Source organism: Rhodamnia argentea, chromosome 2 (assembly GCF_020921035.1).
Source record: "Rhodamnia argentea isolate NSW1041297 chromosome 2, ASM2092103v1, whole genome shotgun sequence".
Lineage (NCBI taxonomy): Eukaryota > Viridiplantae > Streptophyta > Magnoliopsida > Myrtales > Myrtaceae > Rhodamnia > Rhodamnia argentea.
Window position 1 is genome coordinate 4763918 of NC_063151.1, and position 23328 is coordinate 4787245.

At 38.7% G+C, this 23328-nt stretch overlaps 3 protein-coding genes across 5 annotated transcripts; 1 reads left to right on the forward strand and 2 right to left on the reverse strand.

Moving 5' to 3' along the window:
• The first annotated feature begins 7988 nt into the window (after nt 1-7988).
• On the forward strand, nt 7989-9476 carry LOC115749991. Its single transcript, XM_048274370.1, has 2 exons — nt 7989-8778; nt 9001-9476. Exon 1 carries the CDS (start codon nt 8108-8110, stop codon nt 8753-8755), a length of 648 nt encoding a protein of 215 aa, XP_048130327.1. The 5' UTR covers nt 7989-8107; the 3' UTR covers nt 8756-8778; nt 9001-9476.
• A 1000-nt stretch (nt 9477-10476) lies between these two features.
• LOC115749945 (ribonuclease 3-like protein 2) lies at nt 10477-14445 on the reverse strand. Of its 2 annotated transcripts, XM_030687004.2 has the most exons (5): nt 13989-14445; nt 11898-12050; nt 11415-11788; nt 10805-11009; nt 10477-10758 (listed from the first exon to the last, which is right to left on the reverse strand). In XM_030687004.2, exons 1-4 carry the CDS (start codon nt 14361-14363, stop codon nt 10838-10840), a joined length of 1074 nt encoding a protein of 357 aa, XP_030542864.1. In that variant the 5' UTR covers nt 14364-14445; the 3' UTR covers nt 10477-10758; nt 10805-10837. The 2 variants fall into 2 exon arrangements, with proteins under 2 accessions (XP_030542864.1, XP_030542862.1); XM_030687002.2 differs by having other exon boundaries at nt 10477-11009.
• Nucleotides 14446-17348: 2903 nt separating this feature from the next.
• Nucleotides 17349-22368, reverse strand: LOC115749946 (CCR4-NOT transcription complex subunit 9). 2 transcript variants are annotated; one of them, XM_030687005.2, is made up of 9 exons: nt 22107-22368; nt 21175-21246; nt 20795-20884; nt 20514-20556; nt 19514-19620; nt 19266-19361; nt 18343-18533; nt 18178-18247; nt 17349-17762 (listed from the first exon to the last, which is right to left on the reverse strand). In XM_030687005.2, the coding sequence occupies exons 1-9, from the start codon at nt 22293-22295 to the stop codon at nt 17658-17660; spliced, it is 963 nt and encodes a 320-aa protein (XP_030542865.1). In that variant the 5' UTR covers nt 22296-22368; the 3' UTR covers nt 17349-17657. The 2 variants fall into 2 exon arrangements, with proteins under 2 accessions (XP_030542865.1, XP_048130318.1); XM_048274361.1 differs by lacking the exon at nt 22107-22368 and adding an exon at nt 21360-21413.
• Nucleotides 22369-23328: the final 960 nt, after the last annotated feature.

The following is a 23328-nucleotide window of genomic DNA, read 5'->3' on the forward strand; positions in this document are numbered from 1 at the left end:
AATTGATAGTTGCAAATGAAGGTTACAAATCATGGTTACAACAATTGCAAAATAGTGTTAATAGAAATAACCATCCAACGGTTATCCTCGTATCGATTGCTTGTTGTTGATATCGATGACTTCATCGATCGGCTTCAAGCTTCTCGCCGATAACTTCAAATTGTGTGCCGTTCATCCGTGAAAATTTGAGATACCGTCGGTTTCAATTTTTTCTCTCGTGATATCGATGAGTCAGCAATACGACGAGATTGTTTTACCAAAGTATGTTGACGTTTTTTTTATTGAAAGACAGATTTTTTATTAGTTATAAAAAACAACATTTAGAGAAGACATTGAACGAAAAGTCTGAAAATATAGTAGTGGGGCGATTACCCCGTTCATAAAAAAGGAAAATTAATCTATTTTCTCCTCATTGGATTTCATATTTTACTATTGGTTCTTCTCCTTCCTCTTTCATTATGCATTAGCCATCAAATAATAAGTTCCAATCGATTCACCTTCTCTTATTATGCAGACTTAGAAAAGAACATTTCGAGCTATGGCATTGTACCCTAGAACAGGGGTTTTTTCCAAATTAATTTTTTTAAAATAAATATTTACGAAATTATTTTTTTAAAAAAAGTATTTACGAATTTGGGCCTCGCTCGGCAGCCCAAATTTTAGAGCAAGGATTTTTTTTTTCATTTCACTTTTTAAGTGTTTTAATTATTTATATTTATAATATTTACTTTATTTCGTATTTTTTTAACATGTTTATATTTATTTTATTTATAATTTTTTTCTTGTGAATCTTATCTTTATAACATAATTAGCAATAATTAATGTAAAATTTTATTAAGATCTACAATTAATAAATAATGTTGTAATTATGTAATTAATTTAAAATATTCATAAAATAAAATGTAATATAGCCGCAGGAATATGTTGGAAACCGCAATAATAGATAGATGAGAAATCGCAGCAAAAGAATTAAAAATCCGCATGAAAAGATTAAAAACCGCAGCAAAAGAGTGGGAACGAGTAAAGAAAGGGCAAAACTTTGGAAGAGCATATCTCATCGCTCGGGCGTCCGTTTGGGATGTTTTTTTTTTTTTTTTGATTTCACGTAATTTTTCGAGACGAATCCATTGCAAATAGCCATAGGCAGTTTGTCCTGGCTTTTTTTTCCCCAAAAACGCCGTTTTCCTTGTCAATTTTGCATTTTCTCCCTCCGGTGCCACTTCTCGATATCGAACAAACCTTCTTTTCCCTCTTTCCCCAAAAAAATTCGGTCCGCTGAAATTTTGAAAAAAAAACCTCACAAAATACTCTTGACAATTGTTTGGGGAAATTATTTTATGAATATTTTAAATTAATTACATAATTACAACATTATTTATTAATTATAGATCTTAATAAATTTTTACATTAATTATTGCTAATTATGTTATAAAGATAAGCTTCATAAGAAAAAAAATTATAAATAAAATAAATATAAATATGTTAAAAAAATACGAGATAAACTAAATATTATAAATATAAATAATTAAAACACTTAAAAAAATAAAATTTAAAAAAAAAAAGCCCCGCTTGGCGGTTGAGCTACCGAGCAGCTGGGGGCGGGCCCAACGGGGCCTGCTTGGCAATTGGGCTGCCGAGCGGGCCTCGCTCGGCAACCCAACCGCCGAGTAAGGCCCAAATTCGTAAATATTTTTTTTAAAAAAATAATTTCATAAATATTTATTTTAAAAAAATTAAATTGGAAAAAAACCCCCCTAGAACAGGATTTCCATTTTATTACATAACGTTCGAAGAAAAGTAGCGTCTTTAAACCGATATTGTTGATATATTATGTTCGGTGTACTTTGCGCTATTTCTTTCCTATTGTTTTTTACGACTTTCGAATTCCCCCGACAAATCAATTCATCACGAATTCAATGTTGCAACTCTTGAAAGTTTTACATCAAGAGGAGAACCCATACTTCCCGGTACTGGTAAGCTTCGAATCGAGTCCAAAATATTTCAAAGATTAAGAAATAACCCATCCCAAACGAGACAAAATAGCTGCAGCCCTTGTGAGTTAGGTGTCATTTTGTTTATTATTGTTCTGAGGATAGGACCGGTTAGGTACATCCATCGCTAAATAATGGTACGTGTCTCTAATTTTAGAGCGGCGTCTCTTTAGAATAAGTTTCGCAATTACATCGAATGATCAGCTCGATCTTTAGCTCCTATTCTCCAATTATGCGTGAAAGGGCTAACGTCAGCCAACGACACACCTAGGAATCTTCCTCTATTTTATGTTTACGCCTAGGAAAATAGCCGTGGTCCCTAGCATTGTCGTTGCATCACCTCGACCTTATGCAAACCTATCCAGTTCCTTGGTCTAATGCAACAGATTGACGAGAATCTCGGGTGGGAAAGCTCCCGCAGAAGTTGCGACATCGCTTTAGGCGTCCAAATTTCTTAAAAATGTACATGTTACCTACCAATGCGTATCGGTTAACGAGTAATAAGTAATAGGGAAAATTATCCGAAAAATCATAAACATGTTGCATTTTGACCAATTCAATCATAAACTTTTCAATTATATCGATTGAGCCATAAACCTTTTCAAGTTTTGCTAATTGAGTCCATTGGGCCAACTTTGATATGGAATTACCGACGTAGACACTGATCGTCTTAGTAGCACGTCCGTCTTGACGTGGACATTTTCTTTATAATAATTTATTTTCATTTAATTATTACTTTTTTACATTTCTTTCTTTTTTACCTAGTGCCAGCAAAGGCGATCTCACCGAGCCCTCTATGGCCATCAGCAAAAAGTAAAAGGAAATAACAGAAAAAATTTAGAAAAATTTTACAAAATCGTCCATGTCGGCGCCGATACACCATAAGGAGCAATTAGCGCTGACTGGACCATCACGTCAGCGCCTTCCGATAAAAAAATCGACTGGATGAACTTATCTAGCAAAATATGAAAAGACTCGGGATTCAATTAGCACAATTCAAATGTTTAATTGAATTGAGCAAAAAATTAATAGGTTTATGACTTTCTGGCTTATTTTTTCGTAAGTAACAAGGGGTACCTAGCTCATTGCTCATCCTCACGGCGTCGTCGTGTTGCAAATCCATCTTTTGCAAACTCGTGTAAGCATCCCGCGAGCAATGCTGTCCTCCTATACATAAAGTCCAGGCTCTTAATTAAACAAATTTCGTTTTGTTGCTAATGGGCTGCTGATTCAAGCCCATGGGTCTCAAGTGTCGAGTCGGCCCAGAACTCGTTTTTGCGAATTGCCACCTTGGGCCGAGTCGAGGTGTACGAAACATGACTCTGATCCTGACCTCCTGAAATAGAATTTGGTACACAATAGGACTGAGCCATGGACTACCAGTTCATCATTCGGTTCGCCAACAATTTTGAGGAAAAGAAAGGAGAGATTGCCATGATCAATGAATTTTGGTCCAATGAGCGATGTCTTCTATAAATTTTAATTTGTTCAGTCCCTGAACTATTGGTAAATATTTACTCTAGTCCTTAGATTATATGAAAACGTTAAATGCCATCATTCCGTGAATTCAAGTTAATGGAATCTGCTGGTGTGACTTTCAATCCCTTAAGTTTCTACGGTGGACAACTAAAAAAAGTTATCGGCAGATTATCCATGTAAGATATTTGTCCCAAATCAGCATATAAGAGTCCACCTTATCAAATAACGATGGCTTTGTAATGCCCGTATTTTCTTTTCCCCTTTTTGAAGCAGATGGATTAAAAAAATGGACATGGTGACTAATTATTCTTAATACTCTAACGTAGCATATGATTATTCATGTGATAAACTAACGTCTAATTTGTCGTTCGAGCAAATGGAAAGGCTACATCGAACACTTATCAACAAGTTAGTGACCACATTGAAAAAATTAAAAGTCTAAAAACAATTTGCATACTTGATCAAAATTCAAGAATAATTGTATTTAAGTTCCCTATAACTTACATTCCACAACAAGACAATTGCTTATGAGATGGGTTTCGCATGGTAAGGGACAAAATTTGGAATTGGTTTGGGGGGGGCAAATAATTGATGAACATGCATGAGTTTGCTATATATGTTTTTTTTTCTTTTATGTCGTTAAGTTAGCTATATGTGTCGACACAATGATCTATTCATTTTACGCCAAGAATGGACATAAGCGTGATCCACCCTATCTACAAAAGCTTGACAAGATAAGAAAGTGATTATGATAACGTCATCCAAGGATTTTAACTTACTAAATGTAGTGGTGACCAATGTCTTTGCTTACCTGGAGGAATATATGCTTGGTTGCTTTTTTAGGCACTTTCCATAGATCTCGTCCACGCATGTGGGCCTCGACATGGAAGATTTCGTCCGCCCGTTTGACTTCGATTGCACTCCCCCTAAAAAGTGGAGACGCGTTTGGGAATAAAAGCAAAAGTACCGGGGCCAAATTCGAAAAGATGGAAGGGCATTAGGGCAAAAGAAATGTGGATAAACACACAAGCATGGCATGGGGATATAGGCCGCGTTCGGACAACTTCTCCCAGAAAAAAAAAAAAGTGCGAGAGGATGAGCACATCATGGTTAATCTCCAACAACTCGTGTGTACAACCCCAACAACTATGTATGTAGTCTTGATCTCAGAGAAGATGCACGTCGCCATTTCTGTTGAAGGACTCAATAATGCAGATGCATTGTCTCGTAGATAATCTAGTTAAGCTCCGATGATGTTAAAGAGTTTTGACTTTTACTAATAACTATGGAATCGAGTTCATCTTAAATCGGGTGTTTAGTTCGATTTCCAAGTCGAGTCCAGTGGGATTGGAACAGTATTGGAGGCCATACAGAAAAGGCCACTCGTACATGGTTTCAAATATATACATATACATACATATATACGTATATGTAAGATATATGTTCCGACCCAAAAAGAAGAAGAAGAGATATACATATATATATAGTGCGCCACAGAGCCACCAATCACTCATAGCTGCGTAAGTAAAGTTGCTAGAGTTTTATACTGAGGTCATTGGATTAAGACATACTAATTGTATGTTTATCGTTCTTTCAAGATAAACCGGTGAAGTCGACCAATTACATTATTCATGCCATGATTATTCATCTCAATTAAGTTCGTATTAATCAAGTCATGTCACCGCGCTGGGAGAATCACAGGTGCTCTCTCACCAAATCCGGTCTCCTTTGCACTTAGGTGCTCTCTCCCCCCTCCCCTTCGCCTCGGTGATTGCCTCAACCTGTTTCTTCTCTGTCCATTTCTCGCCATCTCCTTTGTTTTCTCTACCTTCTTCTCGGTTGGGTTTTGGCATGAAATCTAGCTCTGGTTCATGCTCATTTGGTTCAGAAGATCGTCGGACTCCGAAGGAAGATCCTCAAGCCGAAGCCTCTTACTCGGCATCGATTTTCTTTGCTAGTGTTATCTTTCCTTTTTCTCTCCCATTATGTTTTGAGAGTTTGTGAGTATGAATAATTTTCTGCTGCTGATTTTGGGTGAATATGGAGAGTGGAGATCGGTTAGGCCATTCGTCCATTCGACCATCAATGGGGATGTTTGTGATTTGGCTTCACAAACTCTCCGAAATTAAGCCGCTCTCCTCTCCCTATTTAGATTTAAGTTTAGAATTAAGGATTTTACGCTCTCTTTCTAGATCTAGATATAGATATGAAAGAAGTTCCGGATATCTCATATGTGTTCTTTTAACATATTAATATTGGTATTCTTGGTAGACTATGGTGATAGGGATGTCGAACTTAGACGCGCACCGCAAGTCGTTGCAATTGATGTAGGAGTTCTCAATGTGTGCTCGTCACTGGCTTTGCTAATCGCTCGTCGAAATTTTTAGATCTATCCTTGGAGGATGAGAGTGTGCTTCTAGCCGCAGAATATGTTTTGTTATTTATTTTCTGGTGTTTTCTATTTTTTAGAGTTATTTGGGAGCTTGAAAGTATTCTATGTAACTGTTTTGAGTATTATCCCGACTAATGAATGGAATCGTTTTTTTTTTTCGACTAAAAAATAAATAATTTAAGTTTTTATTTGAATTTTCAAACTCTCATTTCCTTAATAATTTTTTATTTTGGACTTAAGTAAGTCCTTAAACTGCTTTATCTGAATTTTGGGACTTAAAATTCGGGAAAATTTCTTGAGATGAGGGGAAAAAATATATTTTCTCTTAACGTAGGAGGATGACGGTAGTAAAGGTAGACACCATATTAGCTTCGGCTGGCTACCGTCGAGTAGACTCGTATAGTAGCGACTTGCACTTGGAGTGAGCCATTGGAGCTTCGGCTTCAACGTTGTTGGCCTGTGCTTTTCATAGTGCTTGTTGGCAACATACCCCCGGTTACAAGCATTGTTCTAGCCGCCGAATATAGTTTGTTATTTGCTTTTTGATATTTTCATTTTTTCGAAGTTACTTGAGAACTTGAAAACATTCTATCTAACTCTCTCGATTATTATTTTGATTAATAAATAAATTTTTTCGTCGAGAAAAAAAAAAGTTGGCATTTGAATTTTCAAACCGTCATTTCCTTAACGTTGGCATGGGACGATACCCTATCGACCGTCGTAGGGGTCTACAACCGCACTAAGGTACAAGTGGGTCAGTGGACAATGGTAAGGGGCAGAGAGATATTCCCGGAGGGTCCAAAACATGGCCCGGAAAAGATCCTCAAATTTTTCCAAGGCCCTTCTTTTAGTGGGGCCACCGACACCTTCGCCGGGGGACCCACGTGCGAATACCACGTTTGCGTCCGAGATTAAGCAGCCCGTGAAGCCAAACATCATGGATTGGCCCGTCCTCGTTCAACGGCGATCCGCCGGCGCCACCCCCACACAAAAAGGGGAAAAAAATAAGAAAGGGGATAATAGCTGGTGTTTATGAGCCCCCAAAGAAGATGCTTTCACCGACCTTATCTTTCCCCTCTTCTTGATTTTCTTTTCCTTCTTTTCTTTTGTAAAAGTTCGTGTGATTTTATCTTGTTTTGCCTCCTTGAGCACTTGCATGCAAATGTCAATAGTCGTTATCCCATTGGGTACTTCCTTTGCTTTAGCTTCCAAGATTCCGGATTATTTGGTCCCTTTAAGATGTCCTTGTTATCGACGTCATGCAAAATCTAATAGCGATTGGTTTCAAGATAGATAGGTTCTAGATCTAGAACCCGAAACCTATCTTATTAAAACCTATTCTCAATCATTGAAACCTGAAATCTATTATGTTTGTCTGATATAGTTTTAGGGTCTACCCAATATGTTTTTTTTTTTAATGATTCATTTTTTTTTTAAACCAAGACAAATAGCAACTATAGCGAAATATTATAAGCGACAAAACGGCTCAAAGTAAAACATGAATACAAAATAAAGAGAAATATAATGGGGAAGTCAAGCTCATTTAAGAATAATAAATCATCTTCTTCCAACTTCAAAAAATAAGTTCTACTCGGTTCCCGAGAGGTGGGTTCAACTCCCAAAACTTGAAACCCATCCATGCAGTACCGGTTCAAAAAGCTTGGAACCCAAAACGAATCTGTTCCTATTGGAATTGAGAACCGGACTTGCTTTTTTGAGCAATCTGGTCATGTTCCATGATAGAACCAGATTGGCTACACAACTCTAGTGAAATCTATGCTTGTCCCACTGGTTTCGATACTAATGCGCCGTGCATCATTCGATTCTCTATTAGATCATGGTTGGTGCAACGTCCTGAAGTTTACTCTTTCAAACTTGTAACCCATGATGCATTCACGTGGCATAACAACAAATAGTCCAATAATTGAACTTTCATTGAGCTATTAGATACACACCTCATCATTACCATTTCAAATATCAGGACTGGATGAACATCCTTGGTAATCAACAACACCCATTTGGTCAGTCAATGCACATCTTCTGCACTTTCTTGACTGATGCAGCTCTCAAATTTTCTTCAGACAGAATATTCCAAGAACATTTCCATCTCTCTGTCTCCTGCCTGCTCTATATAATTGTCTGAGGACCTTCACTCGGCAGTCCCCACGAGTTAACATTCAGATCATCTGACTCTCAGACAAATAAGCCACAGACACAGCACTGATTTCCTCCAAGACACCACCTAATGGAGAAGTTCAAGAGGTCACAAGTGTTGATGCTCGCACTTCTGCTTGCACTTCTCATAGCGACACCGCTTCTCTCCTCAAACTTAAGGTCTCCATACCTTTACCTCATCTTCAACCTCCTCATCATAACACTCGGAGCAGAAGCTGGCCTTCTCTCCGTCTCCTCAAAGCCTTCGGATGACAAAAGAACTGCGAATCATGCCCCAAAACCGATAACCGCCACGATCGTGGCTCCAGACACAGCTCCAACTCCTGATAAAGAAGGAGATGCCACTATAGAGAAACCCATTATTTCTTCTGAGAGCATTGAGAAGAAAACTCCTGAAAGCAATGAAAAGAAGACCAAGTGCGTGCAGAAATCTGCTTCTGAGAAGATGAGTGCAGGCGCAGCGAAAAAGGAGAAGGTCAAGAAGTGCCCCTCCACGCCAAGCCTGTTCTTCATTGGTGGTGGAGAGGCTGAGGCAGAGAAATATGAGTCCGAGGAGGACAGCGAAGAAGATGAAGAGCCAGAGCAGGCTGAGGGGATCAGCAGGCAAGAGCTGTTCACCAAATCCGAGACCTTCATAGGGAACTTCTACAAGCAGCTGAAGATGCAGAGGGAAGACTCATGGAAGAAGATCCATGGTCTGTACCAGAAAGCCTTTTGAAGACCAGTTGCTTCACGTATTATATAATCAACACATCCATATTCTGCTACAGTTACTACATTATCTACGTTAGGATCATTGGTTCTTGGGACAAGTGTGTGAAAAGAAGGCAGAATTATCATTTCATTCATCTTTCTCGCAACTGTATTATGTAAATAGGTTCTACTTGTCATGTCTAGAAGTCCAGTGAAATTATGCAGTTCTCTCAGCTATTCTATTGCTCCACATTGATCATTCCTTCGTAGGAATATCAGATTAGTCTAGCTAGTCGAGACGGCAATTAGGAGAATCTGCTCGGGTCTCATGGAACCTGATTAAGGGATGTCATTTGTACTGAACTAGAATATCAATGTAGTTATCCAATTGCAATTGCTGGTATATCCTCAATGATGGTGCTTTGATTGTTCATCAAAATTTACTTGGTTTCTGCAAATAATTTCATATAAAAGAGCACTGTGGAGGAGGGAGGCTCTTCATTTCTTTCACTGCAATCCATGTAGGAGGTGCATAAGGCAGCGGATGATTTTTTGACACCGCCGTTGAGGACGATGAAAGTGTCCGGCTTATTTGTCTCTTTTTCTGTTCAGTTTACCCAAATCGGCCGCATCATCAGCTCAGTTAGAGGTCATCAACTTGCCCTATTCCATCAACCCGAAAAGACTAATTTAGTGGAGAACAGATTCTAACAGTGACATCGCTAGCTTTCTCCGCACAAAATTCTACTAGAAGCCATGGCCATCGTCACAATTCGACCCTCTACTTTACAAATCAATGAACGCTCTCTTTCACTAGTCCAATGTTGTCCACCACTGGCCGTTGGACTCGAGCGAGGAGTCGATTTCACTAGAACGTTGTCGCTGTACGCACATTGAAACCATCATCTGTTGGATTTTCTTATAAAACTAAGTAGCTTTTTACTTCTCAATCTCTGCCTATAATGAGAAGAGTCAGTGTCCGCAACACTGTCCACGAATGTCGCTGCTTGCGTGGACCTTTGCTCCTTATCTTTCTAAGTCAGTTTTCATGGTTTGGCATTCAGCATAAGCTTTACATGGGAAGATAAGAACTGAACATCCCCAGGTATAGATGGATGGTGACCTTCTTGAAATCACGTCCTGCAATGTGGCTGATGGAAGAGGCTTGAGGAGCTTCCGGGAAGTTTATTTAGTCAGGAAACTCTGAAATCTGCATAATCTCTGACTTCAAGAAGTGGAAGTCATCTTCCAAAACTGATTTTGGCTTATTATTTCACCTGACCACCACCAGTGGCCACTGCCACCACTCGTCGCCATCTACACCACAACCATAAGAGCCGATTGCTAGTGCCGCCAGGCCCATCACTGCCAGTCCAATTGGCGGAGGCAGCCACTTCCTGCTACGGCTGAGCAAGTCACACTGTCTTCTCTGGCACCACTTAGTTGTCCAGGTCAAGCACTGACCGACGATCATTTTTCATATTGAAAAGTAATTTACTTCGAAACAAATACCCTCAGAAAAACATAAAAGGTCTGTAAAGTACATGTCCCTTGGGGACATAATGTTGCTTAAGTTGCATTACTCTCATATGTCATCGAGACTTTCCTGGAGCAATGAAATAAGACAAACCGAGAGCTCCAGGGTTCATCATAGTTTTCACCTGTATACGAGGTTGTAATCAATTCAGATACCATCAGTCTGCAATATTGAGTCCTTTGTGACTTCTGCAGTGAAGACTACATTGGCTACCAAATTGAACATTTAAATAACTGGTTGTTGGAAAAAGTTAACCTATACATTCATGCCAGTTCTCAACAACTGGAAAGAGAAGTAAAAGCATTGGGAAATTTGAAATCCACCCAAAAATACAAGAGACATATATTCTAATAATTTCCCCACCAAAACCTTCCATGCTTTGAAAGAATCTAATTATCTATAAGTATCCACCAACCATAAGAATATGAAACGCATCCTTTCATCGCTACTTCTTTGCAAGCTCATCACAAGACAGAGAATTCCCCTTGTTTATGGGGTTATCTTCTGGACGAAGCTGCCGCAAAGAATTAGCAAAGCATTTCTCTTCAGATTCTTAGGCTCGAGAGAGACTCACAGATAATTATACTCCTGCAAGGCACGGCACATGAGGGAAGCAGCACAGTTCTCTGCATCTTTTACTCTTGATCTTTTTTCTCCCATCATAGTGAGGACACCATCATCCGTAGCTATTTGAACTGTACAAACAAAGCTCTTACTATGTGGAGGGCCTGACTCATTCTTTCTGCAAGTTAAAAGGACAGACATCAAGATAATAATTTTACATGAAATTTCAGCAGAAAGAAACAGAAAAAGAGAGCATCAACAGTTGGTGAAGAAGGAAAACAGAGGCATGCGGCATTTCATCTCATTGGGAAATACCAAAAATATTATGACCATGATAAATCTCTTGCCGACGTTGTCACTCATAAATCTTTTCGTAGAGTTTGCATCTTTTCGTAGAGTCTATGCAAGACTACCTTGAAGCAACTAATTATTACTAATACCATGAGAAGATTGGACACGTCACTGGTTCTTGCAATAAAATCCAAAAGAACAGGCAGAGAGTAAAGGAAACTGCCTGGACGGGTAAACATCTGCAAAGCGAGCACAACAATGGTAAATAAATCAAATGAAGAAGGAAGTGTACCGGTAGATTGGTTTGGGCCATTTCTTTTTGTCACAAAGCTCATGTAACTTCTGTTTGGCCCCCTCAATTTCGAATGGGCCATCAAACCCATCTATTTCCATAATTCCACGGTTGACAGGCTCTGATTGTGCTAGTTGAGACAAAGCTCTCCTGGCAGCATTAAGCTTAGCAATTTCCTTATGTTCAGAAGAACATGAGGCAACAAACTTTCCATCTACATGGACACTTGCTATATTAGTTGAACCTTTCTTCCCTTGCCTTATCTCTACCTTCTTTCCCTGCTTTTGACAAACCTCAAATAGCATTGTGATTGGTTGAGGCTGTTGTTGCAATTCTTCAGGGCCAACAATAGGCTCCAGTAAACCTCTGAAGATCTAAAACATGTACCAAACAAATCTTTTCTAAAGACAACAATGATAACAAAACGTATAACTTGAAGATTAAAATAAAGGACTCATCATATTGAAGAAAGAAACGCCGTACCACCCACAATCTCTGTAGATCAAAGTCAACATCTATATAGATAGCAGCTGCCACAGATTCCACAATATCTGCGAGAACTTTTGGGGCTTTAATTGATCCCCCATGTGCAACAGCATCATCTTCCTCCTCAACTGCTCTAGCAAACTCTCTAACCTGCAAATTAACTAGAAACATCCCAATGAAAAAAAAAGAGTGATAGAGAATACTAACAAGTAACAGATAGAAACTCGATCATGCATCTCATTCCCATATCACACATTTTGCACATTCCCAGTAACACATAGAGTCAAAAAAGGATAAATAGATTGTTGCATTTTGTCAAGCCATTATACTTCCAACTGTCCAGAGAAACAAAGAATCCACAAGCACCAACCACAGAAATTTACAGGGTGGCACCGATTTTGGATGGTAATGTTCCTTCTGGAAAGTTCCATAAGAAGGCAGTTTGAAAATCTTGAGAATTGCACACTTTAGATCGCGTAGAGAAATGGAGATCTTTTCAGCTTAACATTCTCTTTGCAAATATCCAGGTGCAAATTTTTTTTTTAAACATAAAAATGGATATTTACCCTTGCACTCGCTGAGAATAGAGAATGCAGGCTTCAGGTATAAAAATGATTAGCCACTCGAGAAGAAGAAACTATATATATGATTACACGATGTGACATGCTGACATTAGATCCTCATTCTATGAAGTGCAACTGTTCATTACACATTGATCAAGTGCATAGTTGGTTGGTTTGGCAATATCACATCGCATGTCATGTGCCATGGCATTACCCTTACACATTTTCTCCAAAATTCATTGCAGCCAAAGCAGGATGGGCTAGGTCCATTGGACTTGCTTTTGGAAAATATGAAATGTTATATGTCCTCATTCTATGTTAGCAGATGGAATAGAACCAATGCCGAAAACAATTTCTTGAACCAATAGCAAGGACCACCAAACACATTGTGGCTAGCCACAACAATCCGCATAGTGGTGATGAAGCTTAAACGAGAAAAGAGAGAAAATGCCTAACTTCTGAGAATTGAACATAGACATCTGACTACCGGCCTCACTTTACAGAGTCTTATTGCCATATCAGTACCAAAACCAAAAGCTAAAGCATCACTTAGCAAAACACAGAAAAGAGTCAGTAATTCTAAGCTTTGAAGCGGTTTCACCAAACTTTCACTCATTGGTCACTACTCTCCAATCCACCAAAATGGATAGAATGCTAAAAAGGCATCAAGACTATGCCTTGATCTTTTTCCGGAATCTGCTAGTTCCGCTCTGATCCATTGGTCGACATATGCGAAATCAATGCATTGTTTGACATGTGTGGAAGCTAAGGAATTTGTTCTACCATAAGTTGTGCTCGATGCAACGAGTCTCCTTCCCCCCCCTCCCTTTTTTCTTTTTCTGGTAACCTGATGTTGAATTCTGGTAACCTCGATATTCGTTACCAGAATTCAACCCCTGTGCGGCGTCAGAAATTCCTTCCTAAGTCAGCCTTCCTTGCACACACGCAACCTCACAAGGATACTATAGAGAAGCTGTGGAATTTATTCACTTGTGAGATGATAGATACAAATGAGAGGAGGGTTCCCCTTATATATGCAAATACTCCTTCGATTACAACAGTTGAACTATCCTCGATTTAATGATGGAGATCGTATCTCCCTATCGACCAACGAGAGTGCACCTCCCAACCGACCACATTGCAAGGAACTCTCTAGAACAAGATCCATCAACAATATCGCCCGCCTATAGGAATATTCTGGGGAAGTTAAGAGAGATGGCCGTATGAATGGTTCACGGTCTAGAAAACCTCCGGAAGGTGACACATGCATGTCGTTACCACTGCATCAAGGCCATAGGCCATGTTTGTAGAACTCTAAAAAAGAAACTAAGGATTATATTTTGGGACAAATAATTGATCACAAAAAACAATTGTCCCACAGAAAGAATCAAAATTAATACTTAGGCAGCAACCACTCAATTCATACCAAACACTCTGTAATTCACCCAACAGAGCACATTGTAGGTGCTATTTTTCGAGAAGGAAATCGAGCACAAAAAGAATCAAAATTCTCGGTGGTACTTGCCTTGTCGTCCATGGACTGCACATTGTGCCTGAGGAACCGATACAGCCCGTGACGCACGGCCACCCGCGCGAGCTTCTCGGTGCTCACGTTCACCGACCGCAGGTTCGAGAGCCGTCCCTGATCGAGCCCTGGGTACGCCAGGAACAGGTGGTTGCTGACCGCGAGCTCCAGGACGGAGTCGCCGACGAACTCGAGCCGCTCGTAGGACGGAGCTTCCGGGAAGGAGGAGTGCGTCAGGGCCTCCTCGAGCAGCTTCGGGTTCTTGAACTTGTAGTTCAGGATGACCTCGACGGCGGAGACCGAGGAGCTCCTCTCCGGCGACGGCGGAGGGAAGGGAGCGTGGCCGCCGGAGACGATGCGACTCGGAAAGAACATCTCTTTGTCTAGAATGGAGACAAGGTTCCGTGATCAAAGTTTGGACTTTGATTAGAGGGTGACAGAGAGAGAGAGAGAGAAAGAGCGTGCCTGCTGAGTTTTGAATTTGGTAGTTATAAGGGTGGGCAAGCCGCTTTTGCCAATTTATATCTGAGTATGCCATTTTGGTTTTTTTTCGCATTAATCAATGATACAATATTTGTTTACCTTCCATAACTAATTACGTGCACTTGCTCGATAAACTGCACGACAAAATATAATATTTATTCATCTTTCATAACTAATCACGTAACGTGTTAAATTATGTGACAAAAAATTTGATCGGGATCAACGCTAAATAGACATCGTTATCGTTTTCGGAAATTGATTGAGTAATTGGTTATTATCGAGAAAATTCGTTGACGGACCGTTCCTCGATAAGGATATAGTTTTCAATTTAGTTAAAAAAAAAAAAGGGAAAAAGAGCATCTTTTCGTTATCCTTAGGCCTTAAGATATGACACATCTTTCCACTCCAAATATGGGATGCCCCCTTACTAGGAGATGCCTAGAGATTGGAGTTCCCCACTTTCTTTTTTCTTTTTTCAATTAAGGTTTAGTTTAATTCGTAAAAAATAAATAATTTAAATTCCATTTTTAAAAATAATTGGTTATATTAATTTCAAAAATGAATAAACGAAACATATTTTCATTGTTCACGAAAATATTCGGACATAAATTGTCAGCCATAATAAAAATATTTTTCATTGCTTAATTATCTTATACAATATGAGTAACTATTTTTAGAAAGGTCGCATCGATAAGGATTATCTGACCCAAAAAAAAAAAAAAAAACCCTTATCACTCTTCTTTTTTTGAAGATGTAATTCTCTTTTGAAAGGTCGCATCGATAAGGATTATCTGAGTCCACTTAAATTTTCGAGGGATGAACTTAATTTGATCTCAAGCCAAAATCTAGACATTCTCTACTCCGTAATTACCTTCCTGATTTTTTTTAAAAAAAATTTCAAAACATTTTTCTCTTTTTACATACAACTGCAATTTTTTTTTTTATCTCGTGATCTTATCAAGAACACGTGTTAATATTCAATGTTTCGACTATTCCAAAACAAAATAATTCGCTTCATCCTTGGAATGTCAATTTCCATGCGCATTCGCTATTGTTCTAGATAAAAAAGAACACGATGGAGGATAAGATTAATTCTCGAGATCTCGTTGTTAATGAATGATATCCTCACTATTAAAGAATTGTTCAGTAAACTTAGCCATTCAACCGCCATATCAATCTAGAGATTCGACTGCCATAAATGGCGTAGGATTTGTTTCTTGTGGAAATCTTCTTGTCGTTTTGGGAAACTTCGTCGGCAATTTCCCGACACGAGAATTTGCCAATTGCAGAGACCATTAAGACCAAAGTCTGGTCCAAGTCGCTGCATGGAACACGGGGAGTAATGAAAAAAAAGGAATTTTCTTGAATGAAAAAAAAAAAAAAAGAATTTTCTGTGCCTAAGGCAAGTGGGATCCACTCCGCTGACGTGGAGCGACGTGTCCACTGCTGATTGGCATGGGCGCGCATCCGGCCTACTCAATATTTCCTGAGTTGTTTTGTTTTTGGTCAATATTGAATTTTTCATTTCAAAGCATAGTTTTTCTAAGGGCTGTCATTTCTCCCACTTCGAACTCTATACTCTCCCTTTCTCTCGAATCCAATATCTACTATTGGAAAGAACATCGAATAAAGATGTGGAGTGAGATCATTTTTTCTAAAATAAAAGTCGAAGTGAATTTTGTTTTAAATAAAAATATCAACTCAGTGGTTTTTTTTTTTTCTCTTTTCGGTCGATTTGAGTTTTCCGATGACAAACATAGGAGTATTTTCGCCCATAAACATTTTTTTTTTGTTCCTTTCCTTTCTTTATGTCCATCTTCTTCTCCGTCCAAGCCATCCCAATCACTGCTCAGAGAATATCTCAATTGTTCTTTGTCTCTCGATGGTTGTTTTGGCTTAATCGAAGTGAAGATCAAGCGCGAATTTCGGCTCCCGATCTCCAGCAATGGAGATGGCCGCAAACTAGGGAACTTTCGGTTTTGGGTCCACGGGAGATGACTGCCGACGACTATTGGTGCTCTTGCAGAGGTGGCCGGGGCTGGCAGATGGCCACGGGTGGCCATGGGCGAGCAAAAAAATTGAATGAAAATGGGATGGCTTGGGCGGGGATAAATTGACTATAAGTTCAGTTTTGGTAAAATTGGACACACACGATGTTTCTCAAGTGAAAATCAAATTTATATGAAAGACAGACGTACCTACAAAATACTGAATTATCCATACACATCATTTTTGCTTCATGTCTTCTTTAATTAGTTAAATTGTCATTGACATATATCCCGAAAACATTTTCATGTGACTCAGAATATGAAAATGTAGAACCAGAGTTTTAGTAAACATGAATTTAACAAACTCTGAAACAGAAAACCAGTAGGAAGGCTGGCGATTTGCACTAGTGATTTTCTGTTTTCTTAACTTTCATAAGATTTCAAAATGAATATATAGAACTTATTTCAGATCATGTATAAGGTTTAATATGCCTGAAACTCTGTTTGTTTCGCGAAAATTGAACAATTTAGAAAATACTTTCCTAAAAATGCTCGCTTGTATTGCTTATCTAAATGAATGAATAAAAATATTTTCACCATCCATGAAAAATAATTATTTTCACCATCCATAAGAAACATTTAAACATAAATTTTTATTAATAATAAAAACATTTCAATTGATTAATTATTTCAAGTGATATAAGCTAACATTTAAAAAAAAATATTTTCAAACAAACGGACAAGATAGTTTTTTCTTCACAAACAAAAGTAAAACTACAAAAGAGCAGATGTCAAATGTAGAGTTCAAGCCCTTTTTTTGTGCTATGAAAGGCTACAGTCGGTATCGGTCAGCAAATAAGCCAGAACCAAAACGACAAGCAAACGAAGATACCCAAAAGGAACACCCAAGAGCTCAATTATGAATGCCCAAGCAGCTTTTGGTTCCCCCTTTAAGTAAAAAGCAGTTTCTTCTGTTCACTCAAATCCAGCCAAAAAAACGAGAGTAGCCTCTTCTCTGTTCATTTACGACACTTTCATGTGAGGCTAGTAGCCTACCCTATGCGGAACAACACTTAAAAAAAAAACTAAAACAGAACTGAATGCAGATGATAAATCATTCATATACTGGGTGTTGATGGACCAAGAGTGTCTGACTGTTAACTTCTGTATAAAATGTGCACCACTGTACTTTTCTGGTTCAGAGCATGTGCTCGAATCCTCCGCCAGCTTGAAGCCCGGGCACCCGGTTCACGCCTACAATGGAAAGTAACTGTTGGAGCCACCGCCTAGTCGTTGGGTCTTCCTGCAGTAACATAACCATGAGATTTATGAATACGCCTTCGACAAACAAATATGATGAAAATAAGGGCGTCAAGGAACTTCATCAGTTGGTCTAAGTTGTCATTACTTATTAGGATAAAAACAGGTAATAATAACAACATTAGAGAAAGACAGCATCTTCAGATAACGGCGGTGGTTAAACACTAAGCAGTTGATACCTCGATACAAACTTCCAACAAAGCGCATAAATAGAAAGGTATCTTAAGGCATGCAATTAGCAAAACAGAGGCCAACAGTAATTGGGCCATGGAACTCAAAGAATTTAAACTGCATACAACCAACATATCCGGAGTACACTTAATGAAGAAAAACTGACAGATGGACGGATTATTTTCCCATTCTTCAGAAGAAAAGTGGACATGGCTACAAGCACTTACACGCAGACAAGCATTAAATGTGCCATCCCTTAACATTTCTGGAAGGCAACCTCTCAGTGCATCGCAAGCCCTGAAAGGGAACAGAAAGACATTTTCTGTCAACCAAACAAATACTTAAGCCATTACGCAATAATTATTTAAAGATGAATGCTCCAAATAGACAACCTTGGATTATCTGCTAAACGCAAATAACAACGAATAATGTGCTTCAGCAGCCGTGATGAAGGTTGTTCAGCAAGTGCTCCAACCATGTGATTCAAAACACGGCCTACGGCATAGAACCGCTCTGCCGTAGTGCAAATATAGTCCAAGCCCAAGTCATCTAACAAAATCTTCTGAACAATGAATGTTGCAACCTGCAGGAACAGAAAATAAACAGTCCAGCTTTGCATTCTCCTGTCGAGAGAAAAATAAAGATGAAGTTGAACTTCGGACCACTATCTTCTTTTATGGGCATAGTTACACAAAACTTAAGATTAGATAGACCAACTATGTTATCACTCTAGGGTACTGCAGTTCAAGAAGTTTCTCGGATAACAAAATCATTTGAGCAACAAGCCAGAATTCCCAGACACGTTCCATAAGCAGAGACCAACTCGACAAAGGTGACAAAATCCATTCAAGCAATTTTATATACCAGATGCTTAACTTCAGCATTAAGAGGTATTAAGGGCATTGGCTCCACATGAGGCTATTGAGGAACTAATTACAGAAATTGTTTCAAGATCTAGATCAACAGATACAAGCTTCTTCGTATAACCCTAGCTCACAGGAATCAAAGTCAATCAAAGAAGGACACTTCTATAAAATCAAGCAAGTCTAATAATACTCAAGATTTGTTCCTGTTCTTTCAATGGGGAAGGCACATATGAACTTCTTATATACAAAAAGAACTCTTCTTTTGTGTTGCACAAAAAGGAGAATGATTGGGTGACCAATTATTATTGAACTTATGGCACCAAGCGGAAAAAAAACCATGAGCTTGATGTAATTCAAAAATCACAATCAAATTCTGAAATAAGACAGCAAATGGATTGAAATACTGCTTTATTAAGCATATCTCCAAATTAGCAAAGAAGAAACTTCACCGTCTTCGACAATTCACTGCCCATCTCCATAGTTCGAAGGCACAGCGGTATAATTTCTGTTGACAGAAGAAAACTGATAACTTCAGTGTCATCAACCTGTTTAAAGAAAAGTTACAGTTAAAGAAGTTCTCAGACAACTGGTGAAATGGAAAGAAATTCAGAGTTATAGCTTACAAGGTATTATGCACATATGCAAAGTCAATGTACTGAGATATGGGAGTGATAGCATGTTGATCCGAATCAAGTACCTTAACCAGGGCACCAATGACACCGAGACTAGTCAGTCTCAGATACTCGAATGGCCTTGTCTTGCTCCCCGTATTGAGGAAAGGATACAAGTATAAAGGTATATGAGCTAGAAAGGTGCAATAAGTAAAGTATCAGTTAAAAGGAATTTTATTAGTGAGAAGTACAATAAAACACGCTAGATGATTTTACACTGAAACAAATTAAGAGTATGAAGACAATATGCCATCAACCAAGGACAAAGCAATTTATTGGAACTTGATGATAAGGTAATTATTGTCACAATGACAAGTCGTTAAGATCAACCATATCGTCGTAAATGTTCGCTCCTTGCTGAGGAGAGGTACAATAAAACATGATTGATGACTTTACACTGAAAGAACTGAGAATATCATGATGATATGACATCAACCACGGACAAAGCAATTTATTGGAACTTGATGATAAGGTAATTATTGTCACAATGACAAGTCATTAAGATCAACCATATCATCATAAGTGTTCGATCCTTGCTGATGAAAGGCCATGTCACACGACCCCATCAAAATTCCTTGAGGCTATCATCTTTCTTAGATATAAAGTGAAATGTAAGGCTAAATAGACAATCCTTTCATTAAATGACCGTTTACTGGAACGAAATTTCCAGCTACACATTTTGATGCAGTCATTAAAGTGATTATTAAAGGAACTTGCTAGCTCATTTCTATGCTTTGGTGGAAACATAGATCTGGTCAATGTATAAATCCCAAATAACATGTCATTGTAACCTATAAGAATCAGATTTGAACTTTGAGACTTTCTACAAATCCGTAATTCAGTTAATCCTGATAATCATACAACTATTACGGTGTGATATAAATCTTTCTCTAGAACTTGTATGCTTCAGAGATAATTTCTAGGTAATTTTCTGATAGTGAAACTTCACAAGTAACAAAAGAAGATTATGCTTTATTCAACAATATTTCAATGGAGATAGCCTTTCAACAGGATCTAGAACATTACCCTTGAGGAACAACATTCTTGTGTCAGAGTGAGAGGCTACACACTGTACAAAACAAAAGACAGGACTCATCATTATCAGCATAGGGGTAGACAAAGGAAGAACAGACAGAAATCAAATGATGAAAACATTGGTATAATTTCTTCAATGTACTCTAACAAACTTCCACTGCAATGCTGGAGCGACAGCTGAGGACTTTCAAAATGACGAGCCACCCACATGATGGTAAAGTCACATGAGTAATATGAAGATCCAACCACCTGAAAGAGGATATGAACTTTACCTGAAGAAGGGCAAGAGCATTGCAGACTCGATTTGATTGAGCAGGAGTTAAATTTGGGGGGGACAGGACCGGGTATATGAAGATTATCTCCTGAATGGAAAACAAGTTAAACATGAATACATGAAAAAGGCATAAAAACAAGCAACGTTAGATCATATCAGCAATTAGGGAAGCCTATTAGATATACAAAATGAAGTTTAGAAGTATCTCATATACTATAATAGTTACCAAAGGAAGGAGTCTGATATCTTCCACCGATAGGACACTCAGGTAAATGACAAATACAACATTAAAAGATCTAGATGTTGAAATAAAAATATGTACAAACAAGATACAAATAGTCTTAAGGATTCATGTTTTGCATAAAACCCAAGGCGTACCTGCAAAAGTGCTGCAATAGTACCAACAGAGTTCCAAAGCAGTGGAGCCAAATCTTGAAACAGTTCTCTCTTCTACGAAACGTGTCAAAGAACAAAGATGCATTAGCCATACCTGCATGAGTGCAACAATAACAAAATGCACAAACCAAAACAACAACATAGTAGCCAGTTCTCGAAACTCGTTCCTTGTTCCATGAAATGAAACCGAACGCTGACACACTCATAATACAGAAATTCCATTGTGGGAAGACAATTTAAAGTGCTCTGCATCTTAAACGATAGTAAAAAAAAACCACCAGCGCTACTACTACCTTGAAGCGTTTTATAGTTGAGTTGGATCAACAGCATGAATTCTTTCATGCCATTGCACCTGCCTTAAACCATGTCTTTGCAAGACCCATATACTCATGGTCATCCTCCATAGGTTTGTTCCATTACTCTTTTGACATGTTACCTCAAGTCTTATTATAACTTTATCGAATCTTATGTTTTATAGATAAATGAAAGCCTCCCTGCTTCTTTGGTGTAATCAGTGTGTCGTGGAGAGCCCACCATAAAGAGCTCCATTTCACCATTGAAGACCGATTCTAATCGCATCAACAAAATGCAATAGCAACAAAACGAGCCACATGCAAGTCCAAGAACCTCAATTTCGATCTTTCACCACACTAAATCAGGCCAAAACCAATCGACCCACCACAGAATAAAATCACCGTCGTTCAAAGCAAATTCAGAATCACACCAAAACCCTAATTTATCATCTTCCCTCAATGCCCATGCCAATTCACACGGATATCTGTTAAAAATCGCTCTTTTCCCCCGCCCCCGCCCGCCCACAGACTCCACCAATGTCAAGAACCCAGTAAGAAAAACACTATCGAACGACACGACTCAATAACAGAACATAAAAACAGTCCCTTTGTTTAGTTCACCTTGGAGAGCTCAAGAAGTGCGTTTTCTCTGAGATCGGGGTTGCAGAGGTCGAGGACCAACTGCTCCGCCGACGCCATTTTCCGGTCCTTGCTCGGCGGAGGCCCGCCGGGGCCTGGGGCCGGCGCCCCCGGCCCGGCCCCGAACGGCGCGTTCATGGACAGCGATTGCGGCAGATTCGGCATGGACATTTTGCCGAGTTGCAGAGCGCACTGTCCTCGCAAATTAAATAAAAGTGTCGATAGATGTTTCGAAACGGGGTCGAAAAGGGGATTATGAAGGAGGTGGGACGCATGCAGATACTACGCGTCGTTTCGACAGGTAGTCGGTTTCGGATTTTTCGCTTCAATGGCAAAGTGTCAACAAAAAAAAAAAAAAAATTCTCAATTAAGTCCTTCGCCTCTCATGAAAGTTGTGAGGTTTGGACTGACGGTCAAATTATCTAATCCTTCCCTTAATTTGAACGTACAAGCTTTGCTAAGTACAAATATATTTGTACAGTCAACATAAGTACCGCACTAATATGATAAAATGATTTACATTCTTATAAGGTATAAATATCACAAAATACTCGAATAGGAGTAACTCATTTCAACTTTTAAGCATTTTGATAGACTTTTTTTTTCTTTTTACTTAATTTAAATTTTGCGATTGACACAGTTTGATATTTTATTATTCCGAAACACCTAAATTTACCTAACATTCAATCGTCGCTTTATTTACCGTGCTAACGGTAATATGACATCTTATGTGAGATAAATGTTCATAGTTTTCTTTTAATAACAAAAATGATCAATAAAGTCAATTATTCGAAAATCATCTTTTTCAGGAAATCATGGATTTAAATGGTTCAATTCGAGCCCAATCGAGGTAAACTCATTCTCGAAATGCGCGAGTTACAAAGGAGTAGGCACACACGCAATGATAGCACGTGCCGTTTTTGCATGGCAGACGGTTTCATATTTTTCGCTTCACTGGCCAAGTGTCGAAAATGCTCTTTCCCTTCACTTCTCAATTCTCATGAAACTTGTGACACTACTCGTGCTTGGCATGTTTGCCGAGCCATGGAAAAATCGACTCAAGTCTTCTGTAGTGTACAATGCGTTCTAGTCCTCATGGATCATCACTCCAATCGCTTTTGCAATTGTGATTATCATCATCGTCACAACTTACAGTTCTATAACCACCGTCATGATCCTGATTTGTTGCTCCGTTCTATTCTAT